The sequence below is a fragment of the Accipiter gentilis genome, chromosome 1 (assembly GCF_929443795.1).
Source record: "Accipiter gentilis chromosome 1, bAccGen1.1, whole genome shotgun sequence".
Taxonomy (NCBI): domain Eukaryota; kingdom Metazoa; phylum Chordata; class Aves; order Accipitriformes; family Accipitridae; genus Astur; species Astur gentilis.
This window is the reverse complement of record NC_064880.1, coordinates 14,875,275-14,896,877: the sequence shown is the minus strand read 5'-3', so window position 1 is coordinate 14,896,877 and position 21,603 is coordinate 14,875,275. Positions and strand designations below refer to the sequence as shown.

General features: G+C 42.5%; 1 protein-coding gene across 1 annotated transcript in view; it reads right to left on the bottom strand.

Moving 5' to 3' along the window:
- Window positions 1–21,603, bottom strand: part of ABCA12 (ATP binding cassette subfamily A member 12) — a gene marked incomplete at its 5' end in the record, with an annotated part of 115,755 nt that overhangs the window by 58,194 nt on the left and 35,958 nt on the right. The window contains 7 exons of the mRNA XM_049816934.1: window positions 72–168; window positions 1,714–1,826; window positions 4,772–4,950; window positions 5,748–5,933; window positions 6,682–6,791; window positions 8,212–8,300; window positions 10,960–11,107. Coding sequence (XP_049672891.1) covers window positions 72–168; window positions 1,714–1,826; window positions 4,772–4,950; window positions 5,748–5,933; window positions 6,682–6,791; window positions 8,212–8,300; window positions 10,960–11,107 — 922 coding nt within the window. The remainder of the gene's footprint in view (window positions 1–71; window positions 169–1,713; window positions 1,827–4,771; window positions 4,951–5,747; window positions 5,934–6,681; window positions 6,792–8,211; window positions 8,301–10,959; window positions 11,108–21,603) is intronic.

Below are 21,603 nucleotides of genomic sequence, written 5' to 3'. Positions count from 1 at the left end.
AAAGTGATTTAGAGCAAAGATCATAGATTTGAATTATACTCTTAGTAATATCTCTGTAGCTAATGTCTTACCTCAGAACTTCCTCCAATTCAGACACTAAAGTCTGATTGTCTTTCCAGTTAACAAAGTGATTACAAATATATCTGGTCATCATGTTTTCTTCTTTATCTACAACAAACATGTAAAGAGTATATTAGTAAAGATCTGTCGTGGTTTAACCCCAGCCAGCAACTAAGCACCACACAGCCGCTCACTCACTCCCCCCGCCACCCAGTGGGATGGGGGAGAAAATCGGGAAAAGAAGTAAAACCTGATGCACAGTGCAATTGCTCACCACCCACAGACCAACACCCCACCAGTCCCCGAGGGGCGATTCCCCGCCCCCACTCCCCCCAGTTCCTAAACTAGATGGGACGTCCCATGGTATGGAATACACTGTTGGCCAGTTTGGGTCAGGTGCCCCAGTTGTGTCCTGTGCCAACTTCTTGTGCCCTGGCTGGGCATGAGAAGCTGAAAAAATCCTTGACTATAGTCTAAACACTACTGAGCAACAACTGAAAACATCACTGTGTTATCAACATTCTTCGCATACTGAACTCAAAACATAGCACTGTACCAGCTACTAGGAAGACAATTAACTCTAGCACAGCTGAAACTAGGACAAGATCACATTAATTTGGAAACTGAAAAGAGCCCTGTAGCAAATCTATTAAGGATAACATGCATGTATGAAGTTAAGCTCCTACGACAAGACACAAGATCCTGGTTAGAAATTTGATTGCTCTTTTAGGGTATAAATCTTCCTGGCCTTCTGAAAGAAGTCAGCATGTTACCTGTCATCATAGAAATTATTTTCCATCTATGGAACAGTTCAATGCCCCTGTGATCTGGGTGCTAATGGAGCTCTCCTCCTGCTTTAGGAGCACTTCCCCATCAGTGATGCAGCACAAGCTGGCCTAATATTTATTATTGTTTCTTTCCCTTCATTTGGGAATGCTTTTTTACTACCCACACATAGGCTCTGACTGCAGCATCATTTATGTCTCCCATAGCCATTTACACCCATCTTGGTATGCCCACACATCCAGTCCTCTCACTAGCCACATCTCCATGTTTTCCTTACTTGCACTGCATTAATCTGCTTTCTTCTTATCCACCCCAACTTCCACAATCTCCATCAAACAAGAGCTAGAGAATGGATGGCATTTATCAATCCGTCCCTTGTAGCATTTAGATGCTGTACCCTTCCCTTGCCCATTCACATAACCTCAGTTAGAACTAGATGCCGAGGACTCTTTCTCTGCTGTAAGCCAACAGGGGTTTAGAGAAATGGCTAATCTTGACATATACACCTTGTTGTGCCACTCAGCCTCAGCCCCTACCTTGATATACTGAGGTGAGTTTGACAGAACCCCAACTAGAGGCTGATTTGGACCAACCCCCCCCCAAATCACAGTAAAAAATTACTGCTCCCCATTTCCACCAAGACTGCAAACTCATGTTAATTCATTGTCTACTGACAAAACCAAGCTTTTTTATTTTTCCATTTGAAATGAGGTATTTTATTCACATTTGTAAAAAGTTGAAAGAAGAATTCATTATGCTGAGCCCTGAACAGTATGTAATCTGTATGGTTACTTATTAGCCTGCAGTTTGCTTCTCCTTAGCACCACAGGTTTTCAGCAGAGATATAACTACATGCAGGCGTCTTACCTTGCTCCAAGCAGTTCAGGGAATATGGAGGATCTGTAACCCCATTCTGAACAGTTTTGAATCTATCATCAGTCACAGGTAATGCAGAGACATTCTGAGCTGCCAGCATAACACTAAAGGGAAGAAAAAAACAAGAAAAATAAATTGTGGTTACAGGTTTATGGGAAGAAATAAAACAAGCATTCAAATAGGAAACAGCTGGAGTACAGCCTATCATTCTTAAAACGTCTGACAGACAACTCATTGCCCCTATTTTTAATTATTTGTTTGATCATGCACAAAATGCAAAGGGCTTTGATGGGAAAGCCACGGCAGTATATTAGCACAAACATATGTGTTGCATTCATTAGGTGGAGTTATTCAAAGGGTTATGTAAAATCTATAGACCACTTAAATCCTCACAATAGCTCTTAGAAAACACTAAGGTGATATGCCAGCCCAGTGATTCACTGCTGCGGGTGAATCTCTTCCTAAAAGAAACCAAGAAGCGAGCAGACTAGGCTCCAGGGAGAGCAGGGATCCCTAGGGGACAACATCTGGGGAAGGAAGAAGCAATCACAAATAACTGTTACCATTTCCAATTCTCCTTCTTTCCTCATTTATACTGTAACAATCAGGCTGACAGGAAAGCAAGGAATGTTTTTCAGTCTTAGGAAAGAACGAGGTGATAATCAGGCATATTGTATCACAGAGGACATAATTTAAAAGACTGTCTGTTCAATGTGTGCAGGTTACTGAAAACCTCAAGGTGATTATTAGTCCCTTTTGCTTCTCCTGTATAAAGAATAGCTTTTCACTGTGGGCATAGGGTCACTGAAATAATGCACAATCTCTTGCCTACCTGAAGTTCTGCAGGTTCTACACAAAGAACCTAGCTGAGGTGATTTCAGTGGCATGAATAAATACATACTGATTTGTGGGAACAGACTTCTAGTGAGGACAGAGCGCCAGGGATCTCTTTTCTCCTCATTTAACATAATGTCTCCATGCAGGTTTTGTGGACTTGGTGCTCACCATTTCCATTTTGCAGAGGTGCTTGTTAGTAAAAGTCTTAGAGGGTTAAGAGGGGTAAGAAACTGCAGTTATAAAAGACATATTTAGTTGAGCAAAGGCAGAGCCAAGGAGGAGGGAGGCATAGGCTTGTCAAAAGTGGGCGCATATACAGATCAGAAGGTAGAAAACATGGAAACAAGTATTGTTGTTGCCCTTTTATTTCAGTCTTGCAGTGCTTTTGCAGACATTGGCTTTAGAGAAAAAGTTCAGTTTATGTGCTTCTCTGAGAAACTATCTTAAAGCAACAAACAGGAGCATTTGTGAATTCTATCTGAAAACCAGGGTGGTATGGGTAATAAAATTTTCTCCTAAACTTTCTATAGTATTCATGACTTTGAAGTTGGTTTCACAGTGGTGGCGTTTATCACATGGTTAATACAGATGCCACAATGAGTAAAAGTTCTTTTCTTCTGTATCTTCATATTTATACTACAAAAAAATCCCTGTACAGCATTTCTTTAGAAGGTCAGTACTGCCTGAGTAAAAGACATGGCCAGGCTCGCTAAGATGTGCTTTTGTAAGCATCATTAAAAATATTATTTGTGCAATCTCTTTGCAATAACTCTTTACTCATGCAGTTACACTGCCAGATGCTAGGCATAAAAGCACTGCACAGTTCTGGTGATGAAATTCTATGTGCCTCTTTGTTATGCCTATGATAACTTTGCCTAGCTCTGCAGCTGTAGAGCAAACCAGAGCACCACGGTAAATATTAATTCTTCCTGGGCACTCAAACAGTGCTGGTTCTTAGGCTTGATTCTGCAAGCCAGTAAATGCAAAAAAATGCAATAACCCTGTGACTGAAACAGCAGCATGGACAAAACAACTCTGAATAAAATTAAAATTCTTGCCACACTGCTACTGACTCCTTTAAGGATAAGGACATTACAACTTACAAATAGTTCTTACAATGCAATATGGCAAACTACCTAGATATTAAATGTACAGGTTTTTAAGTGCCTTGGCAATATGCCAGTGATGAAAAGTGAGTCCCTCTAAGCCTGAGTGTAATCAAAGTGGCAAAGTTTCTACAACCTCTTTTGGCATCTTTACCCAACTGCTCATGTATCCAAGGGAAAAAAAAAAAGTCTGAAGACACTCAGTTTCTTGCTGTCCTTCATGTGCTGTAACAAGTGGATTATTCAGAATAATTTATAGCAGTGTCAGTCACATATCCTGTAGATGATTTGGAGCAGAGTTCCCTAATCTCTTGAGTAACTCAAGTCTTCTAGAGATCAGTGAGACTTCAGCCCAAGTACAGACCAGGAAAGGGATTTTCAAGGCTAAGCCCATTTTAGAAGAGTTTTTATTGTCCCAGCTGCATACAGCATCAAATATTTCAGCACAGTTAATTAATGCAGTTAAGCCAGCTGTTTTTCATATAATCATTGAGCAAGAACATAACTGGTCCTTTCTTCTTGAAGTTAGACATATTCAAAGCCCCATATGCTAAAAACCAGGCTACCTCTCTTTTCTGCTTTCTTGGGACTAATCTTGAAAGATAAAACAGCAGTAAATCAGGTAATCAATTTTAAAAAAAAAAAAAAAAAAAAAGAGAGAGAATTTATGGCTCCCCTACAAATGCTTGAGGTGTTCCAAAGCAACTTGAATTTGGCTCTGTGCTTTTCTAGAAAGAAGCAGCCAGCTGCTTTCTTTAGCAGAACAACAATCCAGCCAGGAGGGCTTTTGTTCAACCAAAGGCAGTGGCTGTTACTCACCACCTTTTCTCTGCACATAGGCATGACAGTTCCTCAAAGCAAGCTGGAAGAAAACTAAGGGTTCATAACAAGTTCCCATTTAAAAAGTGACACAAGAGTCATTGAAAATCAAAACACTGCTCACTGGCCATAGAGACAGTTAGAGATGCATTACTATGGAGCTATACCATCACTCAAATAAATCATGCTTTTAAGCTAACACACTTTCTTCAAGATGAGAGATGATGTCCTTTGAGTTGAATACACAAACCCACCAACTTTCAGTGCCTCATTTTCTGTATTTTTACCTGCTTGGATTCTGAAGGAAATCAATTATGTCTTTCAGTTGCATGCTGCCCTGAAACACATCTGGAGCCAGCAAAAGGAGATGCCACAGGGAGGTGTCATTCTGCACTTGGGAGATGAGCATTAGAAACGAGACCATTTCATTGACGAATGCTGCCTGGTATTGTGCGTTGTGTTGCACCTTAACAAAAACAATGCAAGAAATTATTTAAGAACCCTTGCTGCCAGTGTGTCTTTTTACGTTTTTCAGTTTGCACTGTACTTGTACACAACTCTACAAATAATACATTCAAAGGACTCCAGTGACAGGCAATAACTGAGACAGTGACTGTGCTTTACCTTCACACCCCAGACTGTACAATAAATTCTCTGTTTAGACAAGCCCTACGATTCAGAATGTCCCAAACAGTCCAAAGACTAGGGATACAAGAAAAATTAATATTAATCCTCACCCTGGCAAAAAAGAAGGCATTAGCTTTAAAGTATTAATTTGCTTTAATTATATAGCTTTTCCAAAGAAAAGTACTGCTTCAATCATGAATTGTTGGATCAGATGCAGGAGTTACTAGATGGAGTTATACGGCTGAGGTAACACACGATTAAATTTATTGCCTCCTCTAGCTTTAAATATTCTTATTTACACCACATCCTCACACTGTTCTATCTACCTGTTCCTGTAGCAGGACAAATGAAGAGGAGAAACAAGACCTAGGCATGGTGAGGACCCTTATTGGCCACTACCTGACAGCTGGATGTCCTTGCCTTTCCAAGCTGTGTACTCAACTGTAAGGTCTTTGGGCTAATCCCATTCACAAGAATTAGCTCAGCCTCATCATGCACTATCTGCACTTTGGTATAGAGATGAGCAACTCCTAGCAAGGTGGGGTCATGTTCTATCATCTCCCAAACATGGCAGTAACACGTGTGACCTAACACAGCTACTAGATGTGGATATTAGGAAAGGTCCCAGGCACTTACCTGAGAGAGCTGACTTTTGAACTCTTGGGTAAATGACTCTAAAAGCGATGAGTCAGTAAAGCAGAATGTCTGGTGGATATTGGCTGCCATCTTCTCTTCAGTGAGAATGGGATGTGCTATGTATCGCGACAAGACCTCACACAGAATGACTTTGAGATTTGCTGCAGTTGAATATTGGGTCTGGCTCTAAAATTAAGATGTAACATTAAAGGTAGCTTTAAAGCAATACTCTGTTTGGTATGGTTTTAAATGCAGTGATGAGACTTTTTTTTTAAGGGTAGTAGTGACATCTGAAAAGCACTGTCATTACAAGCACTTACACACATACAGAATTCTAACAGGTGAACAGTGTCACTGAAATCCCTCAAACTCCTCATACAAAGAGGAATGTGTGCATAAGTGTTTGTAGCCCTTAATACAAAAACATAAGCATACTGGTGTCCATTACATGGTACCAAGTTTCTGTTACAAAGGAGTTGTTCCTATACATAGTCAACACCTACATAATGAACACACAGTGCCCCTGATACCACTGCACTAGTATTGTGGGCAAATGATGAATTGAATGGGAAAGCCTGTGACATCATATCTTTAATTTCACATGAAAGAAAACAGACTCTAAACACCTTAACTCACACAAGTTTTGAGCAAAATATCTCAGGGTATTGTGTGCAACTTTATTTGGTAATTCATGGTATTATGTCCCAAGGTGTCTGTTTTATCTGGTTTCTGCTTAGAGGATAATAAATTTACCACAAAGCTTAAAAGTCCACCCACAGTAACCGCCTTCCTCTTTCCAGAATAAAGCACATTCACATAATAGGGGAGATCTCAAAGCAGTAAAAGCTGTATGTTGGTACTTTGAGCTTCCAACTCTTTAAATACAACGATACATAAATGTTGACACTCAGCTATTATGCAAATACAGACTCACCTTCCCAAAATTGAGGATTTTGTTGAACATGTTGATGCTGGAAGTCAAGTTGGATGGTGATGAAATATTCCGAAGGGTTTTTTCTCCATGAAATACCAAATCCCCAAATGCTGCAATACAGTTTGAAACACTGTATTTTACTTAATGTCTTTTAACCTCTTTGCTACATCAAACCATGACAGAGGATAGCTGACTACAGCTTTGGGCATGCCATAATTATTAATCTGTTTCCAAAGGTACAGCCAATGGCATCCTGTAATTACTTACTTAAGGTTTTTTCTGGTGTAATTAAATCCTGGATTACATTATTTACTTCTGCAACTTTTAAAAATTAAATGCTTTTAACCATGTGCTTGCAGTTCAACATCAATTTCCACCTCTTTTCTCCAGTACTGCAGCTCTCCCAGGCAGGAAGAGAAATAGGTAGCCTTACAAGGAAGCCCGCATTGGCTCAAGCTGATAGCCCTGTAAGGAAGAACTCTCCAGGTGTCTTTGGCACCAGTGGGTGGTACTCTTTATTCAGAAACGACTCCAACAGAGATTTGGAGCACTGCTGCCCACTACAGATGGTGGCACACTGCCAGATTCCCAGTTTACACACACCAAAGCCAACACTTGCACTGAGCTGCACTCTCAAAACTATACAGTTCACTGAAACCAAAGAAGCTATGCCAGTTTACACCAGCAAAAGCTATGACCTGTGATTTTTATTTTATTTTTTTAAATAAGAGGTAGAACTGAGTTCCTCCCTGACCATCTGTGGCCATCAGCATGAGCTGATAGTTCCCATAACTGTTCGATGATTTTTTTTTTTCCCCCATGCCTCTGCATTCAGTCCCTTTTGCATTCTGCCTTTTTCTGCCCATACACTGAAGAGTGAGCGCATTGGCAGGAATGCTAATTGCAACAGTGAATGGCTGGGGCAGAACAGTCAGAGAATGCAAATCTAATCATTCATTTGATCATGAGCTCCCTGGAGAAAGGACTATCCATCATGATGGCTTGCGGATAGTACTAGCCATTACCATCAATAAATAATAATTGTAATGATTTTATGGAAAATTTAAGTCTGAAAGTTCCTTCAGGAAAGAGAATCACATCAGAACATCACCAACAATAAATATCCACTGTGGCACAGAGGAAGACTTATTTGCTGGATAACTGTGAATAAGAAATATGTTTGAAAAAAAATCGCAAGCTGTTTATGGACAATTTGTGGGCAGTAAAAGGGCAATATTCCATAAATAGCCAAGTCTTTAATTAACGTCCAAACAGTCTGCGATCTCGCATTGCTCCTGTGAAGCACAACGATTTAATCCTGGTTTCTTGGACAAATTCCAGGAGTCTTTTCTACAGACAGTTACTTGTAATTATTCTCAAGAATTTACACTAATGTCATAGCCATGGTCACATCCCTGTATGGAACACACAAATCATTTTAGCAGTGCTCTAAGAATTGCATCTCTGTCCAGAGGGCTTCAAAGGATAGCCTTTAAAGACCAGAACTTTGCAGAGCAGTGAATAACCTACCCAGTGAAGCGTTCCTGCTTTTAGGAATCTCTGCACTCCATGGTGATGGATGGTTGTCCTTGGCTGCACTGAATGAGCTCCTCTGCTTACTGGGGGAAGGAAGAAAAAAAAAAAAAGGCAAAAATAAAAGACACCTGTAACAACTCACAGAGTTCCTTATGATTAAGTTTACACTTAACTACTGCATGACTCATGGCAGGGGTGTTGAAATTTCGGCTGTGCAAAATTCTGATTCCTTCTAGAGGCCTCGCATGTATTTTGGGGAAGCACATTGCAGTGCCCTCAGACACAAAACAGACGGAGGGGACCACATTGTTGCCTGTTCTGCAGGGACACCAAGGACAAGCAAGGCTTGGCATATGTATTTGGTCTAATCTTAAACAAATTCCCACTTCTGGAAAGGCGGCCTCATTCTATCAAGTCCTATTCTGTCCTCCACCAACATATGCTCAGCAGAAGAAACAATGCAGAACTTCATGGCACTGTTAATGACACTTGGACTGAGCAGAGAGGCCTTTGATGTAAGCTGGAACAGCTCTAAGCTGTAACAGCAGGTTGCATGCCCCTACCAAGAAATCCTTCAAGACATCAGGACCTTACTTCATCCTTCCCAAACATTTCACTACAGGGTAAAAGAAAGGATGGAAGATGTTGGTGTTGAGCTCAGTTTTTGTACTTAGTTCCCTTTTATTAAAGGAAATCTCAAGTGACCACGTCCTGCACACCTCAGTAAATGCTTCTAAGGAACAGATTCAAAGATAAGAACCCTCCCCATTTTCTCTGCTGGCCACTGGTAAGACACAGTTTTAGGGCAAGTTATAAAACAGTTTAATAAGAGCTTCAGTGAGTTGCACAGTGGTAGGGGAAAAAACCCCAGTCTGTGTTAGCTGAATATTACAAACTCTAGAATATTAGACAATAATATATCCAGTGAAGGGTCACAGCTCAAATAATTTGCCTTCATGACAAACTCACCCATGGTCATTCTGCTCCTGGGGCAGAACTCCATCTATTCATGTTGCCTTCTGGATCTTTCCCCTACCCAGTCAACCTTCTGCTGAGGTTTTATACTCTGCTATATCCTGCTAGGTCTGCTGTGACTACTTAATAGTTGGGTGTTTTTTCCTGTAGAATACAATATATTTCTAAAGCTGACATTGACCACACAAGGGTAGGTATACCCACATAGTTGTGTGATACTTCACATATAGCCAACTTTCAGCATCAATAGATTTCAAGATGCTTATTAATGACTCATGTGACTTGAGCTATACTTTGGCCAAATCCTTTGATTTTCAGTTGGCAGGAAAAAACAGTGATTTCCTAAACAGCTGTACAGAAACCAAAAACAGAAAGCAAGGAGGATTTGTAGCTATTGAAACGCATGGAAAACCTCCAGCTTTGGTGATAGAAGTTCCCATTTCTTCATTTCAATACCCCAAATTAAGCATTGTTTAACATGCCCAGGAAAGACAATGACACTGAGGAAATGAGTAGAGAGCTGTGAATCCAGGCATCCAGTCTCTGGCGGCTCTGCCCTCTTCTGCTGTGTGACCTTGAATTTGATTAGGATTCACTTTGCGTTACTTCAGTCATCCACATATTTAGCCATCCAGACTCTTTTGAATCAATGGACAGATCCTGACCATTGACTTAGCCTGGGAAAATGCCCATTCCTCCACACTGAATAAGGAGGACCACTGAGGAGCCACCAACCCCAGGATCCCCCATCCTGCCTGCTGGACTCTCTGGTGGAAGGCATGGGCCCCACCTTACCTCTTCAGACTCTCAAGCTCTGGCCAAGGGGGATTTTGAGGCTCTGACATAGCCACTATGAAGCAGCCTCTCACCTGAAAGCACAGATGAGCAACCAGGGTGTATGAGAGACACCCAGATATTCAGCTCTCCATTAAACAGCCAGGCCTCAGAGTAACCATGTTGCCCAGGGGTGTGCCAGAACCAGGCAGGCAAGATATAGAAACAACGCTGGCTGGCATGTTTCAAAGCAAATACTACTTGGCTTTGACTGGAACATCAATGAAATTGAAATGCCTCCACTGAACATTTCAATTTCAATGAACCGACATTCCAACAAAACATGGCCAGCCAGCTCCACGCTGCAAATCTACATGCTTCTGTGGGCAAAAATTGTCTCCCCGTTTTCACCTGTTTCCCAATGTTTGATGACATGCAGAGAAGACACCCATTCTGGTTGGCACCCAGAGGAACTACTGAAAGAGCAGTCACTCCAGAACAAGCGTAACTCAAACTAGAGCTGTTGGAAAACATTTGCTACTTCCACCTAAAGTGTCCTGAACCAATCACCACAGTGGCAGATCAGCACACTGGGCTGCTCTTGGTACAAGTCTTATCCACTGACACCCTACAGGACTTAACCCACAATTATGCAAAAAAAAAAAAAAAAGATTCTTTGCTCTGATCTGGGTGAGCAGAAGCATTTTTCTCAGGGAATAAAATTCTTTTCTACTATATCAAGCCTGGATCAACTGATACATTACTGAGAGCTGTCCCTTATAGGGACATTTTTAAAGTGTCCCATGTTGCAGCTCATATTCTCATTTCTAAGTGTTCAGATATCTGAGACTATATCTGTTATAACAGATACCTGAGATGATCTATCTGTTGTGGACACACTTGCACATACAGACACACATGGCTGCTCCTGCCACCTCAAAGCAAGTTTTGCTTTACAGCTTGTAACACCCAGATATATTCAGATTCCCTTACAGTCTGAGAGATGAGATGTCATTAAGTCTTGGCAACAGATCTTCTGGTGTGTACGGTGTGCCTTTACATCTGGCATCTGAATCACACAGCACAGTTTGCAGGAATGGGAAGAAGCCTGCACTAGGAAGGTTTCGGGGTGCAAGGTAACCTGGAGGAAGGATGAAAAAGAAAATGCAATTATGATGTGGACATGCACTTTTTTGCCGTGTGTTTCTATCAGTATGTGCTATTTTCTCTTCCCAAACCATAGGACTGATTCTTAGTTTCACTGAGGCTCTTTTACTCCACCCTGGCAGCACTATCTGCCAAATCCTACCAGAAGCACCTCCTCAACACTGACAAAGCCATGAAAGGCTATTTAATAGGAAAAAGAGTCAAGCTACATGGTTATAAGATACCTGTCAGTCCCAAAGCAACCGCAGATTTCCCCTCTCTGCTCCAAAATGCAAGAAACAGTCAAGAAATGACAAAAGCACCCTAGGTTTACAATATCCTAATTCTGCCTTTAAAAAGTAAAATAAAATAAAAGCAGACACATAGCCAGAGTAAACTGAAGCACCCATAAGAGCATGCTCTCCAAGGCTTGGTTGGATCAGTTTCTACGCAAAGCCACAATCTTCTTTCAAGCCAGGCTTTGTCTCAGCTTTTACCACAAGAAGGGGCAAAGGATCCAGGACCAGATAACCTCCTTTGCTTTTTGTGCAGACCTGCCCAGGGAAGGGAGAGGAGCCATCTATCACCACTACCCCCTCCATGTCTCCTGCCATCTCAGAGCAACTCCTGTACCATCTGCCTGGTTACCTGTGATGCTGGCAGCAAGCGCTGAGGGATGAGATGTATGTCCCTGTCTCCAATTTCTGCAAACACAGAGTGGACCTGAGCAATTAGAGACTTTAGTATTTTATGTGCCACTTGCCCCATGCTGCTTACTGCCAGCCCGCAGAGTTCACTGGCTGCTTTTCCTCTCATTGACAAATGCTCTAATAAATCTCAAAAGTCTTTTGCTGGATTGCAGCAACATATTATTTAAAATAATCATTTGGAAAATTACCTGGCAAAGGACATTGCTATTATTTCTACTATGGAAAGGAGCCAGATTTACAAAAGGCCTGCAGGCAGGCTTGTGGTAATTGATTACCTTGCTCTTTAGTCTCCAAAGACGACCTGTGACTCTTGCCCAGGCACAGCTTTATCTCGAACCCCTCCAACAAGGACACCTTACTACATTTGTACTACATTTATTAATTATAGCAGTGGTCAAAAACCCAATGTTCCCAAAGGGGATGGCAGTGTTAGGTGGAGTACGTGGCTGTCAGTCTCGTTGAAGGAGACTTGACTTTCCTGAGCTTTCCTCAGCACAGTTGGTCACAGCCCATGAGTGGGCACTGCATTTTGGGGTCAAAATGCAAAAGCTCATGGTTTAGCACAGGAGTTCCCACTGCTTTGGGCCAGATAGATAGCAACTGGCACAGAGGACTGTTGAGACCTGCAGAGTCAAAGGCACCCATTTTGAGTGTTGTTGTGATTCTCTTGTATACCTTAGCGCAGAACTGCCCTAGAAAATTAAAGGAGATACCCTGCCAGAGGAGAAGGCTACCTGCACTCACTGCACCCCTCGGCCAACATGAGTTACACAGCAGGCTGAGCCAGCCGCTGGTAATCACGAGCACCAAGGAGAGTAAAAGATCTCTCTTGTCCGTACAGGCAGTCCTTCTGGTGTCGGGGCCAAAGGACCAAACATACGTCACTCTGAAGGTTTTGAAGTGTAATTAAGTAAGTCTGCTGCCCATGAGGGAAACTTTAGAGTAAGGCACTTCAATCTAGAAGCATCCTTGTGTGAATATCCCTGCTGTGTCTGGCAAACGTCCCTTTGAGATCACCCTGCAAAATGGCATTTTTCCCTCATCTTCCTTCTGATCTCCAGCACCCTCATTCCCATGCAGGAAACTGACTCATGCCAGTCCAAAAATGCACACCACAGACCTCACTTTATCAGCATCCCTAACAAAATGAAGCCTCAAAGACCTGAGAAGCCATGAGGTTCACGATGGAGAGCATAACCACAATGAAGTGAGACAGGTAGGAGCTAGAAGGGAAATGGCTACACCCTCCACTGCCATCCACATTTATCAATGACAAGCAGGGACAGGATCTAAGCTCATGTCTCTTAGTAGACCTGGAGCAGCTAAAGCTGCATAACTCCTAGCTGGACAGCAGAGCCCCGGGGAACACAAGGATGGGGTTGGAAGATTGGGGAGCACTGGTCTTCTCTGGAGAGATGCAAGATGTTTACAGAGACAATTATGCAAGAGATCCTGATGAATCCAGAGCAGAGGAAGACATTTCCTTGAGATATAAGTAGCAATAAAAAGATTTTAAAATTGGACTCCAAGGCAATACACTTTGAACTAAGTGGACAATTAAACAATCAGTTGCTGTATCACAAGCGAGGCGTACAGCGTAAGAACATGGTGATGATACCAGCTCTTTCTCTTCTCTTCTTTTGAAACACCAGCTTGAAAAATAGAGACAGGAATTCATGACCTGAAGTTTGGAAACGCTGCTACTCGTGGTGGTGGCACAATGCCTGTGAAGACATCATTGGCCCAATGTGATTGAGGTATTAAGTGAGGCTCTGCCAGCTCGCATCAGATGTTGAGTAGTTCGCTGGCACCTGGATACAACCATGGGGCCTGATCCATCACTGAATCACTGCAGGCATGAACCAGTGTAACCCCATGAAGTGCTTGGCACAAAAGCAGTGGCAATGCCAGAGAGGACTTTTCTGGAAGAGGCCTGGACTCTGACAGCAATTAGAGAATTAAGGAAGTTTTTTGAGAAAGACCATGACACAGAAAAATCTGAAAAGTCTGGGCCAAATTCCCATTTGGTATAAGTTAGACCTATGCTGGTTCTTAACCCTGAGTATCTAGCACAAGCGTGCTCTGCGTCAAGCACACAAATAACACACAGGCTTATCCATCAGGATGAAATTGTTACATTGGCTCTGCTGCCTGCATTGATGAGATCTCCACTGACTCCAAAGAAAGTTTAAAGACCTGGTTCAGATGCAGGCACCCCTTCCACAGACACATACCGCTGGGAGATGAATCCCACCCTTGCTTTCTTGTGTGGCAAGCTGATGATGCTGAAGGAGCCACACTGTTCACACTGCCTTCTTTATGCACTGGCCCCACCAAGCCAAGAACAGGGTGGCCAGGCTGGTGTGACACGTCTGTCACTCCCAGATAACAAGCAGTCAATCTCACCACCATCAGAACCACCAAGCACTTGTCCCTCTGTTCATACTGCCTTGAAAATCATGTTCTTCAGGGGCCACAGAGGCCAACAACTTAATTTAATAAAAGCTGAGCAGCACAGCCACAGGAGTTCAGCTTCTGACTATGCTGCCTCTGGCCGGTGTGCCTGAGATCAGAGCAGAGCCAGCGCATAAGGTGGCGCAAGAAGCATGGCTGATTTGGGAGTCCAAGCCCCAGACAAACATGGCGTAGCCTCAAAGTTCTTCCCTATAACTCCCTCTCATCCTGCGAAGGAAGGAATTTACTGACTAGAAGGTGAGTCAAAAGATTAATGAGCTCCCTGCTCCAACTTCCCGCCCTCCATCTACTTGCACGTGGTAAGGAGACGTGACTCCACAGAGCCACATAGGCTGCTCTGCCCACACATACAAATTCATCACCCATGTTAGCCCCATACGCAGCTGCAAGGACAGCCACGGAGGAAGCTGGCTCCTGACTCCTTTCAGTGCTTCAGGAGACATTCGTAACTACCAGTCCCTCCCTTGGCTGAGATTTAGCCAGCACGTCAACTACATTAGTACACAACATAAGCACTAGCTATGAAACATTATTGAAGGAAAGCTGTAAATGCTCTGCAAATTTTAAAGGACAGTATTTTGATGGGGATAGTTTCACAATCTGAAACATAACACTTACCACCATTAGTGATTTTTGTAGTATTTCTACTGCTGGGAATCCCTTCAATCTTCCACATGCTGCAGGAGACAGCTCCTTCTCCCACTGAAGTCTATGGCAATGCCATATGCAAGGAATATGGATTCCCCTATCCCTGTAGTCCCCAACTTTATGATCCCACATCACACGATAGAGCAGATCCACAACACGTGACAGATTTTTGCATTCTCCCCACTGCCTTTAGCTTTAAACCTCTTAATTTCCTAAAACTACAGTTACTTTTGGAGGGTCCCACTACACTGCCTATGAGCCAAGAGGGAGAGATCACTGCACCCACTGCTATCCCATGTCTGAGCTGAGAGGTCACCCTAGCATATTTCTGGTCAAACTGACTTGTCTGCAGCCAAAATCTGAGCCCAGATGTGTATCCTGTTAGTAAAGACTGACTTCTGGGTTTGCTGGCAGCAGAACCCCAAGCGCAGAGGATTTTGCTGTCCCCTCTCACCGAGAGCTTTGATTTTCTATCCCCAAGGGTGCTGAACTTGAAGAAAACAAGACAGGCATCCCAAAGGGCAGAAGAGGCCAAGGGCTCAGTGCTGCATGGGCTGGCTGGTTCTCCCTGCTCAGTAGCATCTAGATAGGCCAGCCACATCTGCAAGAGTTGAAAAGAAATAAGGCATGCAGAGCAGTAATAATAAACACAAGATACCTATAATGCATGCATGCCACTGGAAATTCTGGCATTTCCACATTTGCTTTCATTTGGAATAAAATGAAGAAAATTAATTTCTCTTACTTCCCTGAATGTTGTAAATTCCAACATACTTCCCTTCAACATGAGCAAAACATTTTGTTTTCTTCAGGTGAAGGTGTTTGGTATAATAATGATGAAAAATGTCAGGGTAATAATAAATCTCATACAAGAAAGATGAAAATTACTATTTCACTACAATCTGTAAGATTAATTGAAATTGACTGAAATGTTTCAATCTAAAAGGACCATGTTTTACATTGCCACATTGATTTTGCTGCTTTAATCGCACTGAAGTTTCAGGCATTTGCATTAGCTGAGTCCAACCATTAACTTCAAGGAATTGGGCGTTTCAGTGGACCACAGGCATAGCACCATGAACGCAGCCCCCGATGTCAGCCCCTTCAGCCTGCGGCAGTGAGGAGGTAAGTGCTGGGAGGATAGCAGCCATTATTATCCATACCAGAGCAAAGGACAGTAAATAGGCAGTATTTTCAAATTATCAATTCAGTACAGGTTACACTCTGATTTATATCAGCCAGTGGTCTCCAGTGTAAACTAGCAACCAGTTCACTCAGTGTCCTGCTAAGTACCTTCCTTTCCCTCAACTCCCCAGTCTCAGCTCTGCTACCTTGAGAGACGTGAACTATATATATTGCAGCCCCATCATTTGAACAGGCAAATCCCCTTAAATATAACGGAGCTATGCAGAACATATCTTTTGCTTGCAAAATATCACCCATGCATTCCTTCTCCCTTTTCTGCTCACACTGTATTTCTGGTTTCAGGGCTTCCTACCTAGCTCTGCCATCCATACTGCAAAAACCGAACAAAATCCATATTCCATGGTATTCATATCAAAGATATCGGATTTTCATTATGAATGGCTATTTCTTAAATAAATTTAGGTACATTAAGTGTATTTTCTTCCTCCTTTACCATTAATTTAAAAAGGAATGCTGAGTTTTTCTGCTTTCTAACCACCCATAGTTCAGTGTCATATCACTACCACTCCCTGGGCATGAAAAAATTCTCTTGGCTTCAGATTTCACACACTCTGATACTGCATATACCTTATGCATTAAGTCCTTCCATATTCCCTACACAGTTCATAAAAAATCCATACAAATCTCAACTCCCCCACTGGTGAATTAAAGGCATTAATGAGCAAATTACTTCATTAGGAAGTATTGTGTTTAATTGAAAATGCATTCAATCATCGCTAAATCATACAAAGAGACTTAATAACTGGGACTTTTCAGCAAAGAAAAAGATGGCCAAAAAGTGGTTTGATAGAGAAATAAATAAAATCATGATCAGTGATGAAAATGGTGAGTAAATGATCACCTCTCACAACACAGGGACAAAGAAACACAATGAGATCATGAGGCAAAACAGACAGAAAGTACCTTTTTTAACAATTACCAAAATGTGGAACTCACTGCCACAGGGTGGTGTATGCTGAAAAGTAGACATTCATTTTAAAAAGAATTAGACAAATTCATAAAAATAGATATGTCAATGGCTATTAAGTATGATCACTTGGATTCAACCTCTTCAGCTTCTGGCTGAAGAAACTTTAAACCGTTCAAGATTTTCCGAGGGAACACTCTGTGCTTTGTGTTCCTACAAACTCTCTCAATCATCCCTGAGCAGCAGCAGAGTGGTAATTCTGACTGTTTATCAGCTGTAATTTATATTTACCTAAGAAGTCACAAAACATACAATGAAAATATTTACTGCTATGCTGATCTGCTCCAACTTTCTAAGCAAAATGTTTAGCTATATTCTGTACACACAACTTTCTCACTTCCTTTCTAGTCTTTCCCAGTCACACAGCATTGTTTTAAACTTTATTCCTTTGCTTTGTTAGAGTCAAACATGCCTGTTTCATAACATGAAGACTGATATTGTTTCTCTTCAACCACATGCAACTGCCCATTTCCAGCTTTGTTCACATCTGCTTATGAATAACAACTTACACTGCCTATCTTTTGTAGAAAGCTTTATAATAATGCTAGGACTTTTGATCTCTCTCCAAAAACTAAACCTGATCATCAAATCTATGGGATAAGATTAATTTTGAAGCAGGGTATTTGTTAAACACATGAAGAATGGCCCAAATAGCCAGCTGGCCTATCTCTTGATTGATAAAAAGACAGTATTTAATTGCCATGGCATATGTATAGCTGTAACATTTATGCACTCTGAAACTCACATCTGACCTTGAAGCTGGAGAAAAGGACCTGCATGTTCCTAGTTACGTAGGTCTTTAGTGGGAGCAGGATCAGGTGGCAAATCCCAGCTGAGCTGTTGCTTTACCTTTTTTACACCTGCAAGATCAATGCCCACACAAGTCCCATACTTGTTGCAAAAAAAAGGGGGTGAGGGCAGCAAGCATTACAGTTCCTGGCAGTACAGCCCAAATCTTGTTCAGTGTGTCCAAAGCCCATAGCACAGTAGCAATTAGCCCTATTGATTTTAATGGGATTACTCAGACTTCGGGTTAAACACATACTTAAGAGCTGTGCTGGATCAGAGCTAATGGTTCAGTATTGTACTCCCTATTGCACTGTCCCTACACTGTTGCCTTTCATATCACAAAGCCCATTTTTAAAACCACTCTGGAGCTAGCAGGTGATTTCCTTCACCCTATTTTTGGCCAGCCAGCAGAACTGCCATTTACCTCCGCAATCTCACCTGTTGAGCAGACAGCATTGGAAGAAAAGATTCCCTGAGCCTACCCCCAAGTTGCAAGACACCAAATGGCCTCAGTATCTATTGTATGAGAGTAATTTTTGTTCTTCTGCAAGCCTCCATCACTGCTGCATATCAGGACAGGTTCATGCTGCAAGGTGGCACCCACTAAGCTCAAATACACATGGTGCAACATACTGCTGCCTGTGCACACCAGCACAGGTCCACATGGCACACAGCGCCTGGAAACCTGCCAGCTGGGCTCTGCACCACACACGTTAATTATGATGACCTCCTGTTAGCCCGTCTCACTGTCCCTGGAGCACACAAATTCCCCTACTGCCTTCCTATTATGCTTTAAGCAGTGTCATCATTGGCCTTCTTTCCCTCAACTCGAATTTGATTTTTTTTTTTATTTCCCCCATATAAATCATTAAGTAACAAAAAGCTGTTGTGAGCATCTATTGCAGATACATCAATTCACCTGTGTACCACATAGCCTACGCTGATCTACAAGTCATACACCCACTACCCAGCTCCTGTTTTTCAAAATGAAAACTCAGCAGGACCCCAGATAACTCCATTCAACCCCCCAGATGCCCAGTGATGGCTGGGTGAGATTCAAGAGCTTCCATTTTTCATCTTTACATCAACAGCATCCTTGTTTTCTCAAGTTGTCCCAATAACACAATGTCCTCAGTTGTCTGCCTACGACAGTGAGATTGAAGCAGCAGACAACTCACTACAAGACTCCTCCCTGTGTCAGTGGCCTCAATGGAGGAAGCATTTCATTGCCTAATTCTTCCCACAAGCATTTTGGGCTCTGCAAATAAGGCTGGTCCACAGCAGACAGCATCTACTTCCATGCTTATTAAGACTATGCAAGCTAGTTTTGCTTGCCCACACAACTTCACCTTACACCCCCTTGTCTAATAAATTAAAAATCAGCACTTGAATCTGAATGCATTGCGTTCACATACTGATCAGGAAGATCACAAAGACAAAAGAATAAAAATTGCAAAGGAGTGGGAGAAGGAGGAGGTGTAAAGGGAGGAGAAAGAACCCCCAAACCAAACACAAATAACAAAGGAAGGGAGATGGAAACCTTCTAAGAGGTATTGCAAATTCAGGTCAAGATGAGGAAATGACAGAGCTGATGTCTGTACCACGGGGCAGACCTGATGAGGAAGGATCACACTGAAGATTGACTGCATTGTGGAGCGGTGCTCCACTGCCTGAAGCACAAACACACCAAGAGAGGAGGAACTGTGCACTAGTCCTTTTCCTACAGGGCTTTTAAAAGCAATATTTAATGCAGACAAAGCTAACTTGGTCTTCTTGTAATACAGCCAACTTGCTCTTGTCTCTATGAGCACCAGGGCACTGCACAAACAGAACCTAAAAAGAGAGTCAGAATGTTTCCCAGCAAGAAGCTGGAATCTAAAAGCTTAAATCCATATCTAGAGTCTTGAAAAAAAACTTGCACAAAAGCTATGTTTACTAAACCAACATCTTTCAGTGCTGAGTGCCTCCAGGCAGTCTCCAGAGTCCAGGTTAACATTCTTTAAAAGAAAGTGACCTCCTTTCCAGGAACACAGACATCAACAACTTCTGACTTCAGTCCAAGCCAAACTGCTCAGCAGCTTTGGAAAAATACTTCTGCACTTCTCGGTCCCAGCATCTGGATTCAGATGCCTTAGGAAGTCAACTAGAATTAAGTGACTGCCCAAGGCCTGATGTAATTCAGTGGGGAGGAAAAAATACTGGTAACTCAGGAGTTCCCATTTCCAACTCTAATCATCCTTCAGTCACACCTCCCGATGTGGAAGAGTCTGTAAAAAGAAATGGAGGTATGGAGATTCATGAAAAGGGAGGCATAAACTTCACAGCACTCTGTTTAGGTTATGGTTTTCTGAGCTAAGTGGAAGCTTGGGCAAGTTGAAGGGAACTGTATGGCTGGGCACTGCTTATGTATGTAAGGAGATCAATGTACGTGTCTATTCCAGCAAATGTGGGGACAGTTGATACAATTCATACTCTCCTTCAGTACTGTTTCAATGAAATAGAGCACCATATGGCAGTCTGCTCCCTGGCATAATGGCAGCACAACAAAATGAAACAAAAAAAGTTCATACCAAAGTAAGGATGCCTAAGGAGGGACCTGATGAGGCTATTTTGCTAATCATGCCGCAGTTGAGCACAGACAAAAATCTGGTGTTGGGCCGTGTAGAAAAGGGGAAAAAATGGACAGAAAAGAAGAGGAGGAAAATGAAGCAATCTGAAGGAAAATGAGGAGTGGGGCTGCTCCATCACGGGCAAATGGTGAAGGACAGCTGGGAGCCTGATGTGTGCTTGTCTGTGTATACAGAGTAGGTTGAACCCTTGGGGTGGATTATGCCTCCCATAAATACCCATGACTTACCCAAATGAATGGAGTGACCTGTGTAGGTGAGCCACCATCTCAACTCCCTGTAATTAGCATGAGAACCTATTAATTTTTTCCACACTACTGGGAAAAGAGATGAGTTCAGGTCCTTCCAACTATGAAGCAAATGCCTTTAAAGTGCAAGCATCTTTTCAGAGCTTCCTCATCTCCAGGATGGTATCTCAGAGGAAGGATAGTGCTGTGGCCATCTGATGTCACATGTGTCCTCCTGACAGCCACAGCCATCACTCACATGGAGAACTAACCCAGCTCAAGGTCCTTCTCTGTTAACAGTAGGACAAAGTTAGTGTAAGGGTTTCTGCATCAGAGCAACATGCTGGGATTGAGGCAGGGAACTGTCAGAGCTAAAAGTGGTTTGAGGTCCTTAGTTACACAGACACACATGGCAGGAACCCCCTGAACTCATCTACTAGCACATGGCTGCAACAGTCAGAGGGGCAGAGACATGCATGGGTGATAAGGATGGAGGGTGACAGGTACTGCCTGCCATGTGCTTGGCAGAACAGACACCTCGCACCCATCACAACCAGCTGCCTTATCCCCTTTCCCAGTGATATGGGAAAGGGGATACTATCTGCATTTATCCTTTTCTTCTAAGCTATATAGAGCATCCTGCCTCTTTTTCTGACACTGCTCTGACCACAGTAACTTGTGCCTCAGTTGCCTCTAACATGGTAATAGTGGTCAGCACAGAAATCACAGGAAAGCTCCATCTGCAGGTACGACAAGCTGCAGCCTCTTTCCTAAGACATCTCAGATGTCTGCTCTGTGATTCATACAGATTTTTCCAGCCAATTCTGGACCTGTTCAAACCC